Source organism: Haliotis rubra, unplaced genomic scaffold, assembly GCF_003918875.1.
Source record: "Haliotis rubra isolate DU_JTF1 unplaced genomic scaffold, ASM391887v1 Scf772, whole genome shotgun sequence".
Taxonomy (NCBI): domain Eukaryota; kingdom Metazoa; phylum Mollusca; class Gastropoda; order Lepetellida; family Haliotidae; genus Haliotis; species Haliotis rubra.
This window is the reverse complement of record NW_025767493.1, coordinates 484614-507097: the sequence shown is the minus strand read 5'-3', so window position 1 is coordinate 507097 and position 22484 is coordinate 484614. Positions and strand designations below refer to the sequence as shown.

Below are 22484 nucleotides of genomic sequence, written 5' to 3'. Positions count from 1 at the left end.
CACCCTCTCTTCAGGCGGAAGGACACAAAGCTACTTCAACGTCAACGCTTACTCTGCCGTCCCCAACGGCATCCACAACCGCGTCAACACCCGCGAGAAACTACGGCAATACGACCCCCAGCTGTTCTCTCTGATACAGGAGGTATTTCCCTGCGGGAACACGTACCTTAGAAGATGTATGGCAACCCGAAGTAAGCAAAATGTCATATCTATTGTTATTGTGCTTCACGTGGACGCGACTGGTCCAGATTATCATGTTTCAATCAAGACTTAAATATGTTTTTCCCACATCAAAATTGAAATCAGGAGTAACGATCCCAAGCAATCAGCTGTTACAGTAACTGGCTACAAGATTCCTTTATTCTGATAGTATAATTCGGATTAGGGTAGTTTTTGTGATGTGTTTCCTGCTAATGTTGCAGATGCTGAGAGAAGCCAGCGTGTGATGATGGACTGCAACACTGGGGGCGGCGGCACTGGAAACGAAACCGAAACCGAAATCGGAACCGGAACAGGCACTGGAACCGGAACCGGAACCGGAACTGGAAACGTAACCGAAATCGGAACTGAACTGGAACTGGTACCGGAACCGAACTGGCTCTGGAAGCGAAACTGAAATCGGAACCAGAACAGGCACTGGAACTGGAACCGGAACCGGAACTGGAACTGGAACTGGAAACGAAACTGAAATCGGAACCGGAACCGGAACTGGAACTGGAACTGGAACTGGAACTGGAACTGGAACTGGAAACGAAACTGAAATCGGAACCGGAACCGAAACTGAACTGGAACCAGAACCGGAACCGGAACTGAACTGTAACTGGAACCGGAACCAGAACAGGCACTGAACTGGAACCGGAACTGGAACTGAAACTGAACTGAACTGGAACTGAACCGGAACCGGAACCGGAACTGGTTCAGGTATGAAAGTCTATAATGGGATACTTCTGTAATACATGGCCAAACTTGAAGCCTCAAGAATTTAACAAAAACAATTTGAATAACACTTATGGCTGTTTCAGGCAACTGTCTGGACAGGAACCGCAACTGCAGGTCATGGGCTTCTCTAGGGGACTGTGGCTCCAATCCTCGCTACATGCACGTGTACTGTAGACAAAGTTGCAACAGATGCTCAGGAGGCGGAGGAGCAGGTTCGACATGGAATTTTACCCATGATCTTCACTTTGTAGTGTATGTCTAGTGTGACATCAGGAGATAGAGTTGCGTCCCTTTGGCGTACCGGTATCCTAAGATCTTTGGTACAAAATCAGCATTCATTTTGAATAAGAACCTTCTTTGTCAGCACTATACCTGTCCTTTGAACTCGTGAAGATCCGGGTTAGAATTGATCTTCAGTAACCCATGCTGGTCGTAATAGGCAACTAACGGATCGGGTGGTCAGTTGATACATGTGGTCGTATCTCAATCGCATAGATCGATGCTCATGCAGTTGATCACTGGATGGTCTAGTCCTGACTCGATTATTTACATATAGCCATTTATCTTGCCTCACACATTGGTTGAGCGCTCTAATATTATTTTAATGTACCCTGCGCTTACAAGCGAGTAACATTTTCTATGTACCCCGCTGGGAATGCCGAAGTCATTTGGTACTTGGTAGTGGTATTTTTTTATCTCGAATAACATTTAATCATCTATGATGTACGGAAATTACCGATGTTTTGCGAATACAAATCGATGGAAGGGAGATAACTCTAAATTTGTTTTTCTTGTCGTCTGGTACTCCATACTATGATTCCATACCCGTGCTTCAAACAGTCCAAAATTACCTTTGAGGTGTTCGGTAAGATAAATACGTTGTTCACTGGAATCGAGGGGGCCATGGGCTGACGTACCCTCGATGTTTGTTTATATTCCCCTGAGCCCGAATGACTACTGCTGAGTGTGGCGTTAAACCACAGACCACAAGGGCTTGTAAAGCTAAAATCTGCCATCAATGTATATACTGTCACTGACGGATCTTTGTACTATTTATAGCTAAAACACATGGAATTATCATGAAACGGCCGTCCTATTATCAGAAAGTTGCGGGCTGCTGCAAATGATATTGGACCGCTCAACCTTAACGAGGGGCCACTATCTGTTGTCAAGTGACGTCATAGTGGGTGCGTCGGTTCATTCGACTTTGGCTTTGACTGGCAGATATTCTGGGGCAAACAAGTCAAAGCAACCTGAATTCCCGCTTTAAATAGCGGTAATATTGGCTTTCTTGCTGGTGCTAAACTTAACAATTGCACTATTAACTATTACATGGAAGTTGGTTTTGAGTCAACTTACAGTCAAATTCCTTCATTGTTTCCTTTTTCTTTTCAACACAAATTCCATGTATTTTAGCAATAATAACGGTAATGCTATTTTGAGGGCATTAACATTTTCAGAAGCCTCTGTCTTTTTTCAACCGCCCTCCTTCGTCAGGCAGTTAATGGAAGACCTCGGTCTTCTGCAAATGATAATGCCCCTCAAAAATAGCATTACACTTATAATAAAAGGAAAGGATTAACGAGGTCAAACACACCAGGTTCGTTTCAGGGCGAATTCAACAATACTCACTGTATTTATCCCATTTAAAAGTATGCACACATTTCAAGCCAATAGATTTACCAACAAAATGAGACATATACTGCATACATCACAAAAATCGAAGCAGTACTTTGGGAACTAGGATCTTCGTGGCTCGAAAATCGTGATTTCGATTCCGGAGCCAAAATCCCTGCTCAGAATTTGTAGAGGTAACTCACCCATTTTTCTTGTATATTTCACAGTATGCACAAAACGACATGCACCAAAACATGTTGAACTGATGGCGCCTGTCAGCGCGCTAGTCGCCATTCTTTCGGAGACACTTACATCTCACTGTCATAATGAGTTTACGTACATATATTCATCGCAAACAGAATTGTGTCGTGCCCGTTCGCCATTGACGACCTTTGGCGTTAATCTGCCCTGCACTGAAAAGAGCAAGGGAGCTCATTGGCTAAAAATAAAATATGTCCCATCAAATCGCTGATTCATTGACTGACTTACCTTTAAAATATAGGGCACTATTTCATGCCGAAGAATATCGATCCGATCGTTACCGAAAAATTGTCGATTTTTCAAATTCCAAGTGTCGTTAATGCTGCCTTTATTGGCATTGTAGGTGTGAAAACGTGTTTTGAATTGTGGACAAATTGCAAAACGAGAATACATTTTCATTCTTGTATTTCTAGGTGGATCCTGTGTGGATGCAAACACCAACTGCAGGAGCTGGTCGATGATGGGGAGTGTGGACGGAACCCCGGCTACATGTTGTTCGCGTTAGACTTGCGGTCGTGCTGACCATGTCCGTCAATGAACCAAACAACATGCACTTGACTTCTCATTTAGGAAGTGATCAACCCTTACAATTAGAGGTTTGTGTGATGACTATCGTTAATAGTGAGTGAGTGAGTGAGTGAGCTTTTTTTTATAATCTAGGATTATCACGGCGGGAGACACACGAAATCCATGTATCCATTTATATATATTACGAAACCGCGGACATCCGGGACATTACAACTAGGATCGTCTCCACACATGTCCACTGGTGACACGTGCCTGCATGAGTGAGTGAGTGACTGACTGAATTTAGTTTTAGGCCGCTTTTTAAACAATATTTTCCAGCAATATCACCAGAAATGGGCTTCAAACATTGTACCCATGTGGGAAATCGAACCCAGTCTTCGGCGTGACAAGCGAACGCTTTAACCACTAGGCTACCCCACCGCCCCGTGCCTGCTAGAGGACTCCCATCGATGAACGTTATCGATGAACGATAAACTAACCAGGTGTGCCTCAAAATACAAGCCAACCAACCTTTAACTCGTAACGATCTCTTTGAGAACGGGGCCCTGAACGATGTTTTGATAGGAGATATCACGAGTGTATGGTATGCGATTCAAATCCACACAGATTGGTTTGCTTACATACAGGCTCCTTGTCTTCCCATTGTGTATTTTCTCTGTGTATCAGTTTGTCTATATCCATATATATTTCTGTTTTCTATATCCATATATATTTCTGTTTCCGTTTTGGTATGAAATCATAGATATAAGAGCAGATAAATATTTTCACGAGTTTCAAAACAATACATTTCATATAGCTACTTTCTATCAACATTCACCATGGATATTAGGTTTACATTTCACTTCATTGGGGATAATGGATCCGTAATATACTAATCTTGTTTATAAATTATTATACATCAAAGGTACATATCTCAACGTGTGTAGGTGTTTCTCTGATCGTTGTTCGATACAGTCATTATATTAATGGTAGATTGCCGATAACGCATGCATTTTATGGGACTGGCAGTGTTTCGTCACTAAACCTTCAAACTTAATCGAAATGTTATTAATCAAAATAATTTATATATATATTATGAAACAAATCTTCAGAGTTCGAATAATGAGATTTCTATCTTTGTTAACACATACACGCCTTGTGATATGAAACATTCATTTCATTACACCGAACCCACAAAATTCTAACTGTAAAATTATACAAATAAATGTAGCTCTTTTTAAGATAAGTTATATATGATGACAGAATTGGTTTCAGAATAGTACATGCGGCAAAACTGAAGGATTTTACACAGCCAAACTTGGTAGTTATAATCAAGCTTGTTTAATCCCTGTTTTATACCTAAAACGTTTAACTGTATTTGCATATTGATGGTAAAATATTACATCATAAACATTTATATAATGTTTAGATTAGAGTTGAGTAAAATTATCGATAATCGGAAAATGATCACTTGGAAAGATCGTTAATGCTTGCCGATATGATAATTGTGTTACCGATAACATTGTTCATTAACTTTCATGATAGAAAAACGTTTTCGTACACAAGAGGTAGAAATTTAGGACTTTATTCATAGTGTGCGTCTAGATTATGTTCAAGACGCTGTTTTGTTAATAATCAATGCATAAACATTTCACCACTCGCCAGTGATGTGAAATATATTCATTTCGTTCAGACATTTTGCTTAAAATGACATCTCCTATATTTATCGATCATCGATCGATATTAAGTTTACGATTATCGATCTCTATGATCTATATCGATAGCCAGCCCTACTATAGATATATCAATCCGGAACCTTGCTAATCCGAACACGGTTTTTGTTTGTTTTTAGACTGGCTCTTTCTTCTTTTCTAGATGCAGATGCAGTCATTTTCCTTATCTTCTTTTCTAATGTAGATATGAACAAAAATATTTGTGTAATCCAAATTTTATTAATCAAAACCGAGTTCCATTAGATTATGGTCGCTATTATCACATTTTTCCTTACATAATGTAGAACACCCTTCGAAAGCTATCTACTTTTATACACTTACCTGTAAATACCACTGCTTGAAACTCACATGCAGCAGACAGCAATATGGTCACGTACAGGGAAATAAATATATATCACATTTCATTGGACAAGGGATTTTGCTATCATTGAGTATATAACCTGTGAAATATAAACATATATGCTACTCACACTTTGCTAAGGATCACAAAAATTCACAACTTTACTTAAACGTAGATTTATAATTTGAAATTGTATCCATTTAAACCTGGATACATTATAACATGGTAACCCCTCTTTAGGCAAACAGCCACTTTAATCTCGCCTTATGCACCTGATACACGAGTGACCATAAAAATGATTTTCATGGCATCAGGCAGCGATTTTGCAAATCATGGAACGAGTCACTGACAACACCTGTCAATAGCAGGTATGGGTTCCACGAGATGAAATGACCACCTGAAACCTAGGATAGACGCTTACAACAAGCTTAGATATTTAAACCAAATTTGACCCCACATCATAGTTTTCTGTTGAATCCATGTTTCGATCCTCAGCAAAGTGTGAGTTGTATAATACCGGGCCAAAAATGTATAAGCTTGGAAAATGGATTTCATAATTTTTGTTATAAATATACTTCTCATCCAAAGTTTATACTCACTAGTGTAAATGTAACCACTTACTTCAGGCAACTGTTCTGAACTAAATTTTGCAAAATATTCCATACTGTTTAAAGGTGATGCTTACACATGAACTGATGTATTGTAAAACAAATTCATAACGTTGAAAAGATTATTGTCCCGAGTTCAGTAAATGATGAAAATCAGTGAAAAATGGCGAATTCTTAACAAAACTGTACACCAAAACGCAGCTGTTCACATGCACGATATTTGCACATGCTTTTCAGCAATTTGATGCATGATCCTCGTGCAATTCATCTGCATAAAGTTTGCAGTTGGTTCCCCAAGTTGAAATGTAGAAATCAACCTTCGATGCAACCATATATATTTAGAGTGAGTGCTTTAACTGTCACACGTCAAACTTAAAGGTCCAAATACCAACTTAATGATACCCGTATCAAATACATCACTAGCAAATAACCATTCTTGTTGTTTCCTTTAGGCACCATGAAATAATACATAGGGGTATATTTTCTTTTTCGGTGTTATATTACAAAAATGATAATTTATTTGTTTGGGTTTGGGTTTGTTTTTGTAGCCTGAAAAGAAAATCACAAAACAATTGTCAGTTTTGTGTCAGTTACAAGATTAGGTCAAAAATTAATTATGATCCCCATATGAAATAAACAATATTGAATAACCATATGTTGTTGGTTTCGTTTTTCACCCGTGAAGGTCCGGGTGAGAATATTGATCTTCAGTAACCCATGCTTGTCGTGAGAGGCGAGTAACGGGATCGGGTGGTCAGGCTCGCTGACTTGGTTGACACATGTCATCGGTTTCATTTTCTGCCAGTTAGAGATGGGTGTAAACATTGCTTTGCCCGATAGTTAATGTGAACATGATTTGTCAACAAATGTACATTTCAAGGCAAGTAATTTTGACATATATATGCACACCGAAACATGAGACGGGATTAAATTCCAACACTGTACAATCCAACAATAAAATTTGCTACGGAACCAACGATCTCAGCTGACAAAACCCACGAGACTGGTGCCCGAACGCCTCATAGCAATATCGATTAGTGATGCATTCAAAGTGCTGTAGCCATTTTGAAGATTTTCTGTCATGGCCGTTTAATCGAGCAAACAAACTTTAGAAAACTGCCAGAGATGCCCCGAATTAAAGTGTCTAATGAAATGTGAGAACGATGAATTATGACATTAGCGCTGAGAGATTATGCCAGGGACGTGATTGTGTGTTTGTTCAGGCCCCGAGAACATTGTTCTCTGTTTGAACACAACACGTGCTTGCGTCGAGGATGTTGTCAGAAGTGAAACTTGCCCTAGTCGATCTCAAATATTAATACAGATAAAATATGAGGGACATATTAATCCAAAAGTCGAAATTGCTGTCGCTGATGACCATTGTTTCAACAACATCGATCAACTTTTGTCTAATAAACGCTGAACAAACAAAAGAGCTAATAAAACGGTAATATTTTGATCTGTTATTGAACTTCTGAAATGTTTGACAAACTGATCAACACGTGTTGCTTTATTTAATGAGGTAATGGTCCCCGTCTCTAATAATCATGGACCTCAAAGGTATTTTCGTTTCGGACGGAATGGTTGCAGAATGCTCGGCAAAAGTGACATGTGCATCATACACATGACACTGGTTATGTTTCACCACATGGGTAATAAAACCTGATTCACTCACTAACCGTCACGTCATTTGTATAACTAGTTCAAGCTTATTGTCCTCCTGTGGGGGTATGTAAGTGCCAAAACATTCAAAGTAAAGTAAAAAATACCACTTTTTTAAAATGTAGAATACATGTTATTTTATTTTATGGCTAGTTTGTCAAAAATTGCTAATAGCTGAACGGATGGTGTAAATCCTGCTAGGGTCCATGCAGGAAGCAAATGTACTGTAAGCCCCCATAGTCCCTGGTATGGTGATCTACCTTCAGTTGTCAATATTATAGCCTGTTTTATATCGTGTTGACCTGTATAGATAAAATATTTTAGGTTTAATTACTAGTTTTTCATCTATGTCTGTGATATTTTAGTTGTTTCCCTGTCCTTCGTTGACAGGTGTTTATAATTCATTTTTAATTATTATAAAATAACTTGATTTAGTCACGATATGGCTGGAATATTGCCGATGTGACTTAAAATCTTAACTCACTCACTTGTTCAAGCGCAACTCCCATAAGTTACAAGGACGCAGTAATTTGAACGATTTATTGACGACAAAGCTGAATGTAAATGGAAGTAACTGCTTACATTACCTACCTGTCCAAATTATACCGAGATCAGAATAACTGATCTAAAAGCTAGTATACGGTTAATGGATAGGACCTTTATTATGAGTAGAATATTTGTATCAAAATGTTCATGTTCTTTGATCTACATTTCAATCTGTGAAGATCCGGGTTACAATTGGTCTTTAACAAGCTTTGTCGTAGAAGGCCACTAGCGGGATCGGGTTGTAAGACAAGTTGTCTTGGTTAATGCACGTCATCGATTTCCAGTTGCGTATGTCGATGCCCATGCTGTTGATCACTGGATTGGCTGGTCCAGATTTTATTATGGAATATTGCTAAGTGCAGCGTTAAACAATAAAGAAAGAAACAAACATCGAGTCTGGTCCACACAATTCGGTGATTTTTTTGTTTTTACAAGTGTTTTTATGGGATATTATTGTGACAGATGCAAATAAATCTTTGCTAATATGATGCGATGACACTCATTAACCACAGTGTCCCCTTAGCCCCTATCACAGAACATAAGTTTATTGCTTTTCGGGCGAGGAGTAAATGCATAATGAACAACAAGATGATAAAAAATAGATTAACAGGGCACGGATAGACGGAGCTTCACAGGGATTATTTTAAAGAGAGGCATTATGTTTTAGTACTATCTAAACAGGAAGCACTGAGCATGGATAAATAAATATCGATTCTAACCCGTTCTTCGCGGGAAGAGTGAGTGAGTTTAGTTTTACGCCGCACTCAGCAATATTCCAGCTATATTGCGGCGGTCTGTGAATAATCAAGTCTGGACCAGACAATCCAGTGATCAACAGCATGAACATCGATCTACACAGTAGGGATACGATGACATGTGTCAAATCCAAGCCAGCGAGCCTGACCAATTCGATCCCGTTAGTTGCCTCTTACGACAAGCATGGGATGCTAAAGACCAATTCTAACCCGGATCTTCACGGGTAGATTAGTATATATTTAAATTGGGCTTATCGCAGTCATTTGGTATATAAATAGACTACTCGTGTTAAGTTCGAATTAGTACCAGGGGAGTCAGATTTGACCCCAGATGAAGAGTAGATTGTTATAACTACATCCTGTTTGAGAACCAATTACATGTCACAGGACCGTCAGTGCGTGACCCCCTGGACTGCCACCAGATGAGTGGATGTGGCATATAGCTGGGGACGTGTTGACATAAGTCACAGTCACTATGGATCCACACATAGGCCTGTTGGTGATTATACTCGCCGGATTCCAGATCGCTCATTCAGGTAAGTCAGTATCATCCGATTCTTTGAATATTTTTCTCATATGACAGTTGGACCTTTATTTTTCAATTTGATCTAAGACCCTATCTATTAATGTCTAAATATACGAGGTACAAAGGCCATGCTGTGACATTGTCATGACACTGTTAATCTAGGCTGTCCGCCATATGTTTTATCCTTAATCAATGGTGTATGTAACGAAAAGTTTATCATTACCATTGGCGTCATGTTTTAATTTCAAGGAATAAACCAACACAACAATGAAAGGTAAGGGATTCTACAACAGGGCTCCAGATAATTGTTCAACATCAGGAGTATGTACTCCTTATTCAACACAGAAGTACTGGAAAACCTAGAGTATCAGTAATCTTGTGTTTCGTTTCATATATGCACCACAACATTGCTACTCTTGTGTAAACAGGTCAATAAACAATAAAACAATACTTTTTCAGATAAATACGTCTGTAAATGATTCTAAGACCGTACACCATTTCTGTAGTATCTGCTACGTTTTCTAAATTATTTCCATACGTATCGTGCATATTTTGTATCCGTACATACGCCGATACGCCCTTATCTGGAGCCTTGCTACAACAAAATATTATTCCAAAACTTAAAAATGACACTTTAACAAACATACACGCATCTTTTGAACCTGAAAACATAAAAGACATATGTTCACTTCTTGCTGTGATGTAATCACAAACAATCACATGATGGTCAGAGGCAGATTTGTGTATTTGTCTGTTGTTTAACGCAACACTCAGCAACATTCCAGCTATATGGAATATATGTCTGTAAATAATCGAGTCTGGACCATACAATCCAGTGATCAACAGCATGAACATCGATCTACGCAATTGGGATACGGTAACCTGTGTTAACCACGTCAGCGAGTCTGATCACCCGATCTCGTTATTCGCCTCTTACGACAAACATATTCTCACCCGGATCGTCAAGGCTAATGTTATAATTAACATGAGATTATAGTTCTCGCGAACAAGGAAAAAAAACACCAACACCCAAGAACCTTTTTTTACTTTGTGGGAGCACTAGCGGTGGTACATGGCCAGTACAAATAATTAACACTTATATACATAACGTAACCTATGGCACGGGAAGATGACAAATCCACAAACACTAAAGATCTTAGATCTTCACTTAAATGAGCATATATGAATTTGATGAAGTGTGATAATTTGTCGATAACAGGTATTCTTTGTTTGAGTTCAAAGGTTTTCAAAACTTAAAGATGATTGTCCCATCATACTATGTCTATGAAAGCAGCTCGTTGATTGGAAAGCGATTTACAATGAAACATGTAGCAGAACTGGTCACCAATAACATGACATAAGACATGCTTTCCAAACATGCAATTTCGAAAAGGTCAACACGATTATTCGTAACGGGCTGGGCGACTGATTCCGTCATAATCATGGCCGATCGCTTGTTTCAGTTGGATAAACATTTGAAACGAGAGGGACTTTTTACAGCCAGTGGAATATTTCAAACGAAGTGTGAAATGGAAGTCGCCAGTTTGAAACTAGTGCCATAATACCCTTTAAAGCAAATTATTGATTGGCTGACGTCGACTTCTTGTAAGCAATTTCTTTGGTCTGTCAAAGATCGCAAAAAGCTGTTCGAACGCGACATGTATTATGATATTCTTGGATTTTTGCTTATCTACAGCAGGAATTAAGATCTGATTATTAATGAGACTTGTTATCATTTGATCACAGGTCGGATCAGACGACAAATTCCAGGCAGTGATTTTGCCTTGACCTTTGATTGGGATGACCCTCTGCGGCCTTTAACCGAAGCTGATTATTATCACTCCAGAGATGCTGCAGGTAGGATGGTTTTAAACGTTGAAGTTCCTTATAAAGAAACACTATGAACAGTTCTGTTTAATTGGAATTTTGGAAGTTGATTAATAATAAGAAAGGTATGATACTTTATGGGTCGCAACATCTTTATTATTACCATTTTTCCCACCCACCTACAATGAACTGATAAAAACAACAGAACAGAGCACTCCACTCTTCATTGTGCCTGCACCCTATATTTTGTTATAAGGGATTAAAGGCCACAGCTCACAGCATTTCTGGTTATAGGCTGTTTGATTAAAGCTGGCGCCTAGTGGTTAAAGCGTCCGCTCGTCACGCCTAAGACTCTGGTCCGATTCCCCACACGGGTACAATGTGTGAAGCCCATATGCATTTCTGGTGGACCCCGCCGTGATATTGCTAAAAACGGCGTAAAACCATACCACTCGCTCAATCAAAGTTGGCATGTGCCAGTGAACTGTTTGGCTAATATCAGTGCTGATGTCAGCTGTGTACTGTTTGTTCCGTCCCATGAACAGGCTGCTTACTCCTATTGTTGCCCCATTATTGCCAATAATAATTGTAGTTGTTAATCCCCTTGATACATACCCTCATGTTGTCTTACTTAATCCCTGTTACATGTATATGAGTCGGTTCCATCCACGGTTTCCAATCTATACCGAAACGTCGTATCAAAATATGAAAAAGACTTTGTCCTCCAGACAATATAACACCTTTCTAAACCTCCTGTGAAGCTGTGTATCTGCATGTTCACGAATGTTGTCAAAGAGGTATGTATTGTATAATTTATGCATTGTGTGAGAGAGAAATACTTCATATTGTTCCACTTTCTAAGGTTCGTGGCTTTCTGTTAAATCTAATGCACAGAAAGCAACTCACGGCAGCTGAGAATTGTTTCCCGGCAAATACACTCCCGTCACTGCCAAGCTGATAAACGGCCATATGGATTAGATGGGTTTGTTTTGCGATTTGCCAGTGTCCGTTCAGTATTAGTTTGAATCACTATATTGTTTGCGATACCTTTGCTTTTTGTTTAAAGTTTTTTAAATTTACACCCCGACAAAGAAAGAAAATCTCCCCCTGATCTGAGTGAAGCTTGTTATGTCACCGTCAATTTCACCTGTAATGCTTAGGATGATCACGACAATGGACCACTGTATGTGACATCCTTCAATGTTATCTAGCGTCAAATGGGGCACCATAACAAGGTATTTAGTTGATTGAGTAGAAAACATTACTAATAAACGCTTGGAAGAACCTTCCTATGACGCCAACTTGAACATAACGCACTTCCTTGATTAGTGTATAGACAGCCGTTTGCTACGTGTCTCGTCCTGAAGCGACAATGTCTGCCCTATTGATGTCTGTGTACTAGAACCTTGAGAAAGCGTTTAGACGTTCCGTTTGGTATTAATGTGGTAGGTTCTGTTTAGGTACATGGACGTAGGATCCGTTTGGGATGGTAGTAGGTTCCATTTGGCACTATGGTGGTGGGTACAGTTTGGGAACACGGAAGAAGATGCCGTTTGGATCATGTTTGTAGGTTCCGTTTCGGCTTGGTCTAATGACAAAAGACTTGTTATCGGGGAACCACCCATTGGTGGCACGACAGTACATTCCTGCTCTATGTTAGTGATGGGTAACTGAGCATTTGGCGGCACCGGCGTTGAGCCAATTAATCTTGGATCCAAATGATCTTTATGGGGGAGGTTAGGAGGGGACATGGGGATGTATCTAACGTGACTGCTCACACGACAACCTCACAGATATTCAGTACATTGTAAATGTCCTGGCTCTACTTTTTGTATCACATTCCGACAAACGTCGGAGTCAATAGGCTGCATCTAACAGAAAAGGCGTTTTATGTTATTTCAAATGTTTACATGTCAAGCTTCTTCAGGTGAAAGAGTGACAGTAGATTTGCGAATATTTATAATGAATGCCATGTCGATTGCCAGCAGCTGATACCAGCGTTACAGTGGTAAAATATTCGTTACTTTTTGTCTCCAGGCTAATACAAACTTGCTGTTTGACATTCAAGCTTGAACTTACGTTATACTGTTTTAATGAAGCCTTTGCCCCGATGAATGCGCCTGGTGGGCGGCCAGGCCATTCCACCTCCACCGACACGTGTAGCGACATCCGGGGAGTCCCTGCGCAGTTAAGGAGCGCAAGCAACATCAGACCGAGTGGATTGTCGTATTTCTACCAGAAATATACAGAGGCGTATGGGATACCCGTATTAGGTGATCTTGTCTTTTTTTGTTACTAACACCATAATCAGCAATATTCCAGTTTTATGGCGGAAGTCTGTAAATATTGGAGTCTGGACCAGACAATCCAGTGATGAACATCATGAGCATTGATCTACGCAATTGGGATACGATAACATATGTCAACCAAGTCAGCGAGCCTGACCACCCGATCCCGTTCGTCGGCTGTTGCGACAAGCATGGGTTATTCACTTGTCCTCTCGTTTGAAGTCGGTTGTAAAGTCGATATCATTCTGGAAAAAAACGTTCTCAGATTAGAATTCATCAACTTGTGTCAAAACCTTCAGAGGATCCTTGCACGGCAAGGTGGCTCAACTTTGCATGTCATATCAGTGACCTTTACCTTTATATTCCTTAGGAAGCAGTGTTCGTCAGCAAGCCATGCCTAACGGGATCGAGTGGTCAAGCTCGCTGACTTGTTTGATACATCGTATTGGTGCATGACATCGTTTCAGGTGCTCATGATCTCAGTCACTGAATGATCTCTTCTGATTATTTACAGGACGCTGTCATATTGCTCAGTTTGGCGTTAAACGAAGTTCCCAAATTAACATGCCTCCGCGTTAAGCCTGGAATATTGCTTACTAACGTAACACAATAACGGCAACAACAAATGCTATGGATTTCACTCATAAAACTTAATTCAATACTTTTGAGTTCTTTGGTTTTTACAATCTACACTTCTGTCTTAAAAGATCCTATGTGTATCTCATAGTTTTTCACTGTGTAAATAGGGGCGGAGTTTGACTTTCTCTTGTGGTCTTGAGTATCTATGACTTGGACCTGGACATGAAGATCTCTGACTTGGACCTGGACGTGAAGATTTCTGACCTGGACCTGGACGTGAAGATCTCTGACCTGGACTTGGACGTGAAGATCTCTGGCTTTGACGTGGACGTGAAGATCTCTGACCTGGACTTGGACGTGAAGATCTCTGACTTGGACTTGAACGTGAAGATCTCTGGCTTTGACGTGGACGTGAATATCTCTGACCTGGACTTGGACATGAAGATCTCTGACTTGGACTTGAACGTGAAGATCTCTGGCTTTGACGTGGACGTGAATATCTCTGACCTGGACTTGGACATGAAGATCTCTGACCTGGACTTGGACATGAAGATCCGGGTTACCACTAGTCTTCAGAACCCCACAGTGTTTTAAGAGGCGACTAGGGGGAATGGATGGATATGCTCGATGACTTGGTTGACGCATAGCTTGGTATCCCAACGGTGGAACGATGCCCATAATGTAATTCAGAGGCTTATTTATCCAGACCCGATTATATACTTCTCATAGAGTTGAAATATTGCTCAATGCGATGCGGTGCAAAAAAAGCAAGAAAACAAAACAAACAAGGAATATTACAAAGAATTTTTTGCCTTTGCTCTTATACTATTGGCTGGTTTCTTTAATACTTGATTTGGCAAATGAAAATTTAAAAACTTTGTTCAAGATTGAAACCATCAGACAAATTTGTTTTCCTTCGGGAGAAAAACCCCATTTCAGTGATAAATAAGATCAACAGATGGTGGTACGTGGGACGTCATGCGAATGACAAATCTGTTATATATATATTTCTTATAGTTATTTTAAGCATGCTCATTGTAATTTTGTATACTATTTATTTTTCAATCCTTGTTTACGGTTTTGAAGAATTGGATTGACGAAAGGTCAAAAATGATACCCGTATGCACCACAGGTTCTCATAATTTTTCACTGTGTATTAATATAAATAGCGGCAGAGTTTGACTTTCTCTTGTGGTCTTGAGTATCTATGACTTGGAACTGGACATGAAGATTTCTGACTTGGACCTGGACGTGAAGATCTCTGACCTGGACCTGGACGTGAAGATCTCTGACCTGGACTTGAACGTGAAGATCTCTGGCTTTGACGTATACGTGAAGATCTCTGGCTTTGACGTGGACGTGAAGATCTCTGACCTGGACTTGGACGTGAAGATCCGGGTTACCACTAGTCTTCAGCATCCCCACAGTGTTTTAAGAGGCGACTAGGGGGAATGGATGAATATGAAAAAAGAAATAAAACAAAACAACAAGGAATATTACAAGGAAATTCTTTGCCTTTGCTTTATACTTCTGGCTGGTTTCTTTAATACTTGATTTGGCAAATGAAATTTTAAAAAATTTGGTCAAGATTGAAACCATCAGACAAATTTGTTTTCCTTCGGGAGAAAAACCCCATTTCAGTGATAAATAAGATCAACAGATGGTGGTACGTGGGACGTCATGCGAATGACAAATCTGTTATATATATATTTCTTATAGTTATTTTGAGCATGCTTATTGTAATTTGTATACTATTTATTTTTTTCAATCCTTGTTTACGGTTTTGAAGAATTGGATTGACCAAAGGTCAAGAATGATACCCGTATGCACCGCAGGTTCCGTTAACGTCCCCGACGACGCTCTTCGCCGCGCCTGTTACGTCCTTCGCTTCCTCCTCGCCGACCACAGCGGTGTGCGGCAGTCCTACTACCGACTGTCGGGGAGGGTGGCAGTGATCGGAGCTCGGGAAGGGACGGTGTCCATTCCGGAACATGCTTGGCTTGGCGCCTCCTGGAACGCCCGAGCACGTGGACTTGGGGCGACGGAACACGCCCCCGTGTCAACAGGAGGCGAGGAAAACATCCTTTGTTACAATACGGACAGGTAAAATGACAATGATTTCTACCCAACGAAACTGCTGAAAACCTATCTCAATTAAACAAAACCCGAGAAGATCCACAAAAGAAGGGACGTAACTCTTCATGTGCTACCCTCAGCTATTCTAAGGGGATGCTTCTATCGCTGTTGCTTTCCTGAAGATGTGTTTCGAGTAATTCGTTTCTTTGTAAGAAAAGACGTGCAATCACACGGTTGCCGTATCCTGTCTAAAATTACTATTTTGAAAGAACTTAAAAAGAGACAGCAAAGTATTTGAAAATGCTTCTTGAACTTTATGAGAATGTGAACGATTCATGTCCATAATATGGCATCAGGTATCGGTTCGAGGACATCTTCCTGCACGAGTTCGCCCATGGCATCCATCTACTCGGTGCCAAGTATGCCATCCCAGGTTGGCAGAGTCGTCTACAGTCGCTATACTACCAGGCCAGGTCTGCCGGTAGGTGGCGCAGGACGTACGCCATGACCACAGTGGAAGAATACTTTGTAAGTACAAACATATCGAGTATGAATGAATGTTTGTGAGTGTGACTGTACGTGGGTGCGCGCGTGTTTGTATGCGTGTGCTTGAGTGCGTTCGCAGCAGTTTTCTGGCTACATGATAACAGCTTGCGCATGATAACAGCCAATGACAATAACAATGTCGCCCATCCAATCCTCATTTCAGCCAGATCTTATCAGCCAGTACTATGGTGGCTGTTGACTCAGATTACGCAGGTTGTCTAAACACATGGTACAAAACGTTTCTGTTCAATCAGAGAAGTTGTGGAACTCGAATCATCATTATAACATCTGTCAAAGTGAATGCCTGCACTCTTTGTAACCACTTCAGGTTCCCGATCCACAACGCCTTCGTAACGATGCGACCTATTCGTAACTCAGTGCTACATCATTGGCTTACGAAAGGCGTTATCTAACTGTGACTGTGAGTCGAGGAGCAGATACCATTTTGTTTTCATGTCATAAGGTCGGTAGCGAGCTTATCAATTAAAAAAAAACCCCATTTAACATGGAGGTAAATATGCTGTATGCTTCTCTCGAGGATAATACGGTCTGATGTACCCGTGCCACCCGAGCCGGTAGGCGATCACTTATATTATCTTACCTTCATGTGAGATGCTTTAATTTCAGTGGTCAATGACTCTTTAACAAATTTCTGTGTCACAACGAGGGTGACAACTGGAAAAAATGTTACCCGTGGACAAAGTAACCGCCAAACTCTCCGCCGAGAAGCTGTATTGCTCACAATCGTATGACGTCATATATGACGCATGCAGTGTCCGGAGTTCGAAAACCGTTCGATTAGCGGTTTTATAGTTCACTATGTACACATTTGTTTTGTCGATTTTCATGACTAAACTATTTAATACATTGCATCGTAGGCACACTCAAGTCAAACGCAATTAGCCATTTTTTTAGCAGTTTTACGCTTGTCAGAATATGTTTCACTGATTCTAAAAATCCAGTCGAGAGGCAGACGCCATTTTGTTTACATGTCATGTAGTCGGTAGCGAGATTATCGTGTTGAACATTCAACGTGGCAGTAAATTAAATACTTTGAAGCATGCAACTTATATTATAAAACAAGAAAAATCGGATCAAAGGAAGAATGTCAGTGTCTGTGTATACTTTATGTTTGTGTTCATCTGATAGTCGGTCATCTTTCAGTTATTCATTTACGTACATTTTCACCACTTTTCCGCTTGGGGTGCCCAATGAAGTCAGCTTCAGTTAATTACCGAAACTGGTTATTTTCTGGAATTGTCGTATTCTATTGACATGTGAGTACACAGATTGTCACCCTCTCTAATCAGGCGGAAGGGACACAAAGCTACTTCAACGTCAACGCTTACTCCGCCGTCCCCAACGGCATCCACAACCGCGTCAACACCCGCGAGAAACTACGGCAATACGACCCCCAGCTGTTCTCTCTGATACAGGAGGTATTTCCCTGCGGGAACACGTACCTCAGAAGATGTATGGCAACCCGCAGTAAGCAAAATGTGATATCCGTTGTTATTGTGCTTCACGTGGACGCGACTGGTCCAGATTATCATGTTTCAATCAAGACTTAAATATGTTTTTCCCAACACCAAAAATTGAAATCACGAGTAACGATTCCAAGCAATCAGCTGTTACAGTAACTGGCTACCAGATTCCTGTATTCTGATAGTATAATTCGGATTAGGGTAGTTTTATGTGATGTATTTCCTGCTAATGTTGCAGATGCTGAGAGAAGCCAGCGTCTGATGATGGACTGCAACACTGGGGGCGGCGGCACTGGAAACAAAACCGAAATCGGAACCGGAACCGGCACTGGAACTGGAACTGGAACTGGAACCGGAACTGGAACCGGAACTGGAACTGGCACTGGAACCGGAACCGGAACTGGTTCAGGTATGAAAGTCTATAATGGGATACTTCTGTAATACACGGCCAAACTTGAAGCCTCAAGAATTTAACAAAAAAATTCTGAATTACACTTATGGCTGTTTCAGGCAACTGTCTGGATAGGAACCGCAACTGCAGGTCATGGGCTTCTCAAGGGGAGTGTGGCTCCAATCCTCGCTACATGCACGTGTACTGTAGACAAAGTTGCAACAGATGCTCAGGAGGCGGAGGAGCAGGTTCGACATGGAATTTTACCCATGATCTTTCACTTTGTAGTGTATGTCTAGTGTGACATCAATAGATAGAGTTGCGTCCCTTTGAAGTACCGGTATCCTATGATCGTTGGCACAAAATCAGCATTCATTTTGAATAAGAACCTTCTTTTGTCAGCACTATACCTGTCCTTTGAACTCGTGAAGATCCGGGTTAGAATTGATCTTCAGTAACCCATGCTGGTGGTAAGAGGAAACTAATGGATCGGGTGGTCAGGTGACTTGGTTGATACATGTCGTCGTAATTCAATTGCAAAGATCGATGTTCATGCAGTTGATCACTGAATGTTCTAGTCCTGACTCGATTATTTACATACTGCCATTTATCTTGCCTCACACACTGGCTGAGCGCTCTAATATTATTTTCAATGCACCCTGCTTACAAGCGAGTAACATTTTCTATGTACCCCGCTGGGAATGCCAAACTCATTTGGTACTTGGTAGTAGTATTTTTTTTATCTCGAATAACATTGAATCACCTATGACGTACGGAAATTACCGATGTTTTGCGAATACAAATCGATGGAAGGGAGATAACTCTAAATTTGTTTGTCTTGTCGTCTGGTACTCCATACTATGATTCCATATCCGTGTTTCAAACAGTTCAAAATTACCTTTGAGTGAGTGAGTAAGTACGGTTTTACGCCGCTTTTTAGCAATATTCCAGCAATATCACGGCGCGGGACACCAGAAACGGGCTTCACACATTGTACACATGTGGGGAATCGAACCCGGGTCTTCGGCGTGACGAACAAACGCTTTAACCACTTTGCTACTCACCACCCCTTCAAAATTACCTTTGAGGTGTTCACTAAGATAAATACGTTGTTCACTCTAATCGAGGGGAACATGGGCTGACGTACCCTCGATGTTTGTTTATATTCCGTGAGCCCAAAGGACTTTGTACTATATACACATGGAATAATCATGAAACGGCCGTCCTATTATCAGAAATTTGCAGGCTGCTGCAAATGATATTGGACCGCTCAACCTTAACGAAGGGCCACTATCAGTTCTGTTGTCAAGTGACGTCATAGTGGGTGCGTCGGTTCATTCGACTTTGGCTTTGGACTGGCAGATATTCTGGGGCAAACAAGTCAAAGCAACCCGAATTCCCCCTTTAAATAGCGGATATATTGGCTTTCTTGCTGGTGCTAACCTTAACAATTGCACTATTAACGTTGTTGTTGGACCAGAACCGAACACTGACAACTGACTTGTGCCTGACATAGCTTGATATGTTGCAGGCCATGGTCTTTTCAAAGGCCAAGGTTGAATATCGTCACGTTCTGTTGTGACGTCACTTGAATTGTTCGATGACGTTATTGGATTCTGACTGTCAAGCCCGTCAGAAGTTGGTTTTGAGTCAACTTACAGTCAAATTCCTTCATTGTTTCCTTTTTCTTTTCAACACAAATTCCATGTATTTTAGCAATTTTAAAGGTAATGCTATTTTTGAGGGCATTATCATCTGCAGTTATCGTCGGGCAGTTAATGGAAGACCTCGGGTATCTGAGAATGGTAATGCCCTCAAAAATAGCGTTACACTTATAATAAAAGGAAAGGGATTGACGAGGTCAAACACACAGGGCGAATTCAACAATACTCACTGTATTTATCCCATTTAAAGTATACACACATTTGAAGCCAATAGATTTACCAACAAAATGAGACATTCAGCACAAAAATCGAAGCAGTGCTTTGGGAGCTAGGATCTTTGGAGGCTCGAAACATCGTGATTTCTCGATTCCGAGCCGAATTTCCGAATTTGTGGCGGAAACTCATCCATTTTCTTGTCTATTTCACAGTATGCACACACGACATGCACCAAAACATGTTGAACTGATGGCGCCTGCCAGCGCGCTAGTCGCCATTCTTTCGGAGACACTTACATCTCACTGTCATAATGAGTTTACGTACATTTATTCATCGCAAACAGAATTGTGTCGTGCCCGTTCGCCATTGACGACCTTGGCGTTCATCTGCCCCGCACTGAAAAGAGCAAGGGAGCTCATTGGCTAAAAATAAAATATGTCCCATCAAATCGCTGATTCATTGACTGACTTACTTTTAAAACATAGGGCAATATTTCATGCCGAAGAATATCGATCGTTACCGAAAATTGTCGATTTTTTCAAATTCCATGTGTCGTTTATGCTGCCTTTATTGGCATTGTAGGTGTGAAAAACGTGTTTTTAATTGTGGACAAATTGCAGAAACGAGAATACATTTTCATTCTTGTATTTCTAGGTGGATCCTGTGTGGATGCAAACACCGACTGCAGGAGCTGGTCGATGATGGGGGAGTGTGGACGGAACCCCGGCTACATGTTGTCCTCGTGTAGACGAAGCTGCGGTCAGTGCTGACCATGTCATGAAATAAACCAAACAACATGCACTTGACTTGTCATTTAGGAAGTAATCAACCCCTTAAAATCTGAGGTTTGTGTGATCACTATCGTTAAAAGTGAGTGAGTGAGTAAGTGAGCTTTTTTCGATAATCTAGGATTATCACGGCGAAATCCATGTATCAATGTTTTGAATCGAAGCTTGTTCTGCGGCGCGGTGAGTGAACAATTTAACCACTGGGCTACCCCACCTCCTCTTTCGTTAAACATGTGAGGACTTATATTTGAGGGTCACATCACAACGAACTTTCCATAAAACCATGCCAACAAGATATGGAAAGTGAAGGTCGGAAATAAGTATTTCAATCACGAAACCTCGAAAGGTTTAACACGGGGTATTCCGAACGACGTCACAACGCCTTATTCCACGAAAATAATGACGTCTGTTTCTGGCTTAATTTAGATAAGCGTTTCGAAAGGGGAAAAAGTTTGAGCCATCCAATTGAATTTGAATCGAGATTCAACAATAAGCTGCTTTCTGAATGGCCGATGTCGACTTCTTGTCATATTGGTCGTTTTGTAATGGGATGACCTTAGCTCACTCCGCATGTAATGAAAACCCATACAGGCGATACTGAAATAGCGATGCCCAAAGCTATGGAACAATGAGGATTGGCATGACATTCATATATCCGATCTGCAAAGAAACTGTTTGTAAAGGTTTGAAGCTTAAGAAAGAACGGGAGCTCCCGAACCAAGTACACCCTACCAGGTTAGTCCACATCCAGAATCCAAGTACATCCTTATTCGATCCCCCACATGAGTACAATGTGTTAAGCCAATTCCTGGTGTCCCAAGCCGTGATTTTGTTGGAATATTGCTAAAAGTGGCTTTGAAGCGACACACTATACTACATTCATTATTCAAATAAACCGATCCCCTGGTGTGAATGTGGACCGACAGTCATGACTACTAAACGTTTGCAACATATGTAGTGAGTGAATGGGACTTTACGCCGTTTTATGCAATGTTCCTGCAATATCACGGCGGGGGATACCAGAAATGGGCTTCACTCATAGTACCCCTGTGGGGAATCGAGATCTTGTATTCGGGATGACGAGGGAACACTTGAACCACCGTCCCTGTGAAACAACGATACATGCAAACC

The 22484-nt window shown here is 40.8% G+C and overlaps 1 protein-coding gene and 1 long non-coding RNA gene across 3 annotated transcripts; both read left to right on the top strand.

Annotated features, from left to right (window-relative positions):
* The first annotated feature begins 891 nt into the window (after positions 1 to 891).
* Positions 892 to 3284, top strand: LOC124260740. The gene is made up of 3 exons (XR_006894156.1): positions 892 to 921; positions 1023 to 1151; positions 3231 to 3284. It is a non-coding gene; the product is annotated as an uncharacterized LOC124260740 (long non-coding RNA).
* A 6132-nt stretch (positions 3285 to 9416) lies between these two features.
* On the top strand, positions 9417 to 21364 carry LOC124260736. 2 transcript variants are annotated; one of them, XM_046695051.1, is made up of 9 exons: positions 9417 to 9504; positions 11241 to 11351; positions 13421 to 13594; positions 16024 to 16291; positions 16621 to 16792; positions 18121 to 18298; positions 18533 to 18703; positions 18805 to 18933; positions 21220 to 21364. In XM_046695051.1, the coding sequence occupies exons 1-9, from the start codon at positions 9444 to 9446 to the stop codon at positions 21333 to 21335; spliced, it is 1380 nt and encodes a 459-aa protein (XP_046551007.1). In that variant the 5' UTR covers positions 9417 to 9443; the 3' UTR covers positions 21336 to 21364. The 2 variants fall into 2 exon arrangements, with proteins under 2 accessions (XP_046551007.1, XP_046551008.1); XM_046695052.1 differs by lacking the exon at positions 18805 to 18933.
* The last annotated feature ends 1120 nt before the right edge of the window (positions 21365 to 22484 follow it).

Excerpts from the sequence above, each read along its gene's own strand:
- LOC124260736 (XM_046695051.1), top strand. The coding sequence starts at position 9,444 with ATGGATCCACACATAGGCCTGTTGGTGATTATACTCGCCGGATTCCAG. Across the intron at positions 9,505-11,240 it reads ATTCCAGATCGCTCATTCAG|GTCGGATCAGACGACAAATT; the intron begins GTAAGTCAGTAT and ends ATTTGATCACAG. Across the intron at positions 13,595-16,023 it reads GTATGGGATACCCGTATTAG|GTTCCGTTAACGTCCCCGAC; the intron begins GTGATCTTGTCT and ends TATGCACCGCAG.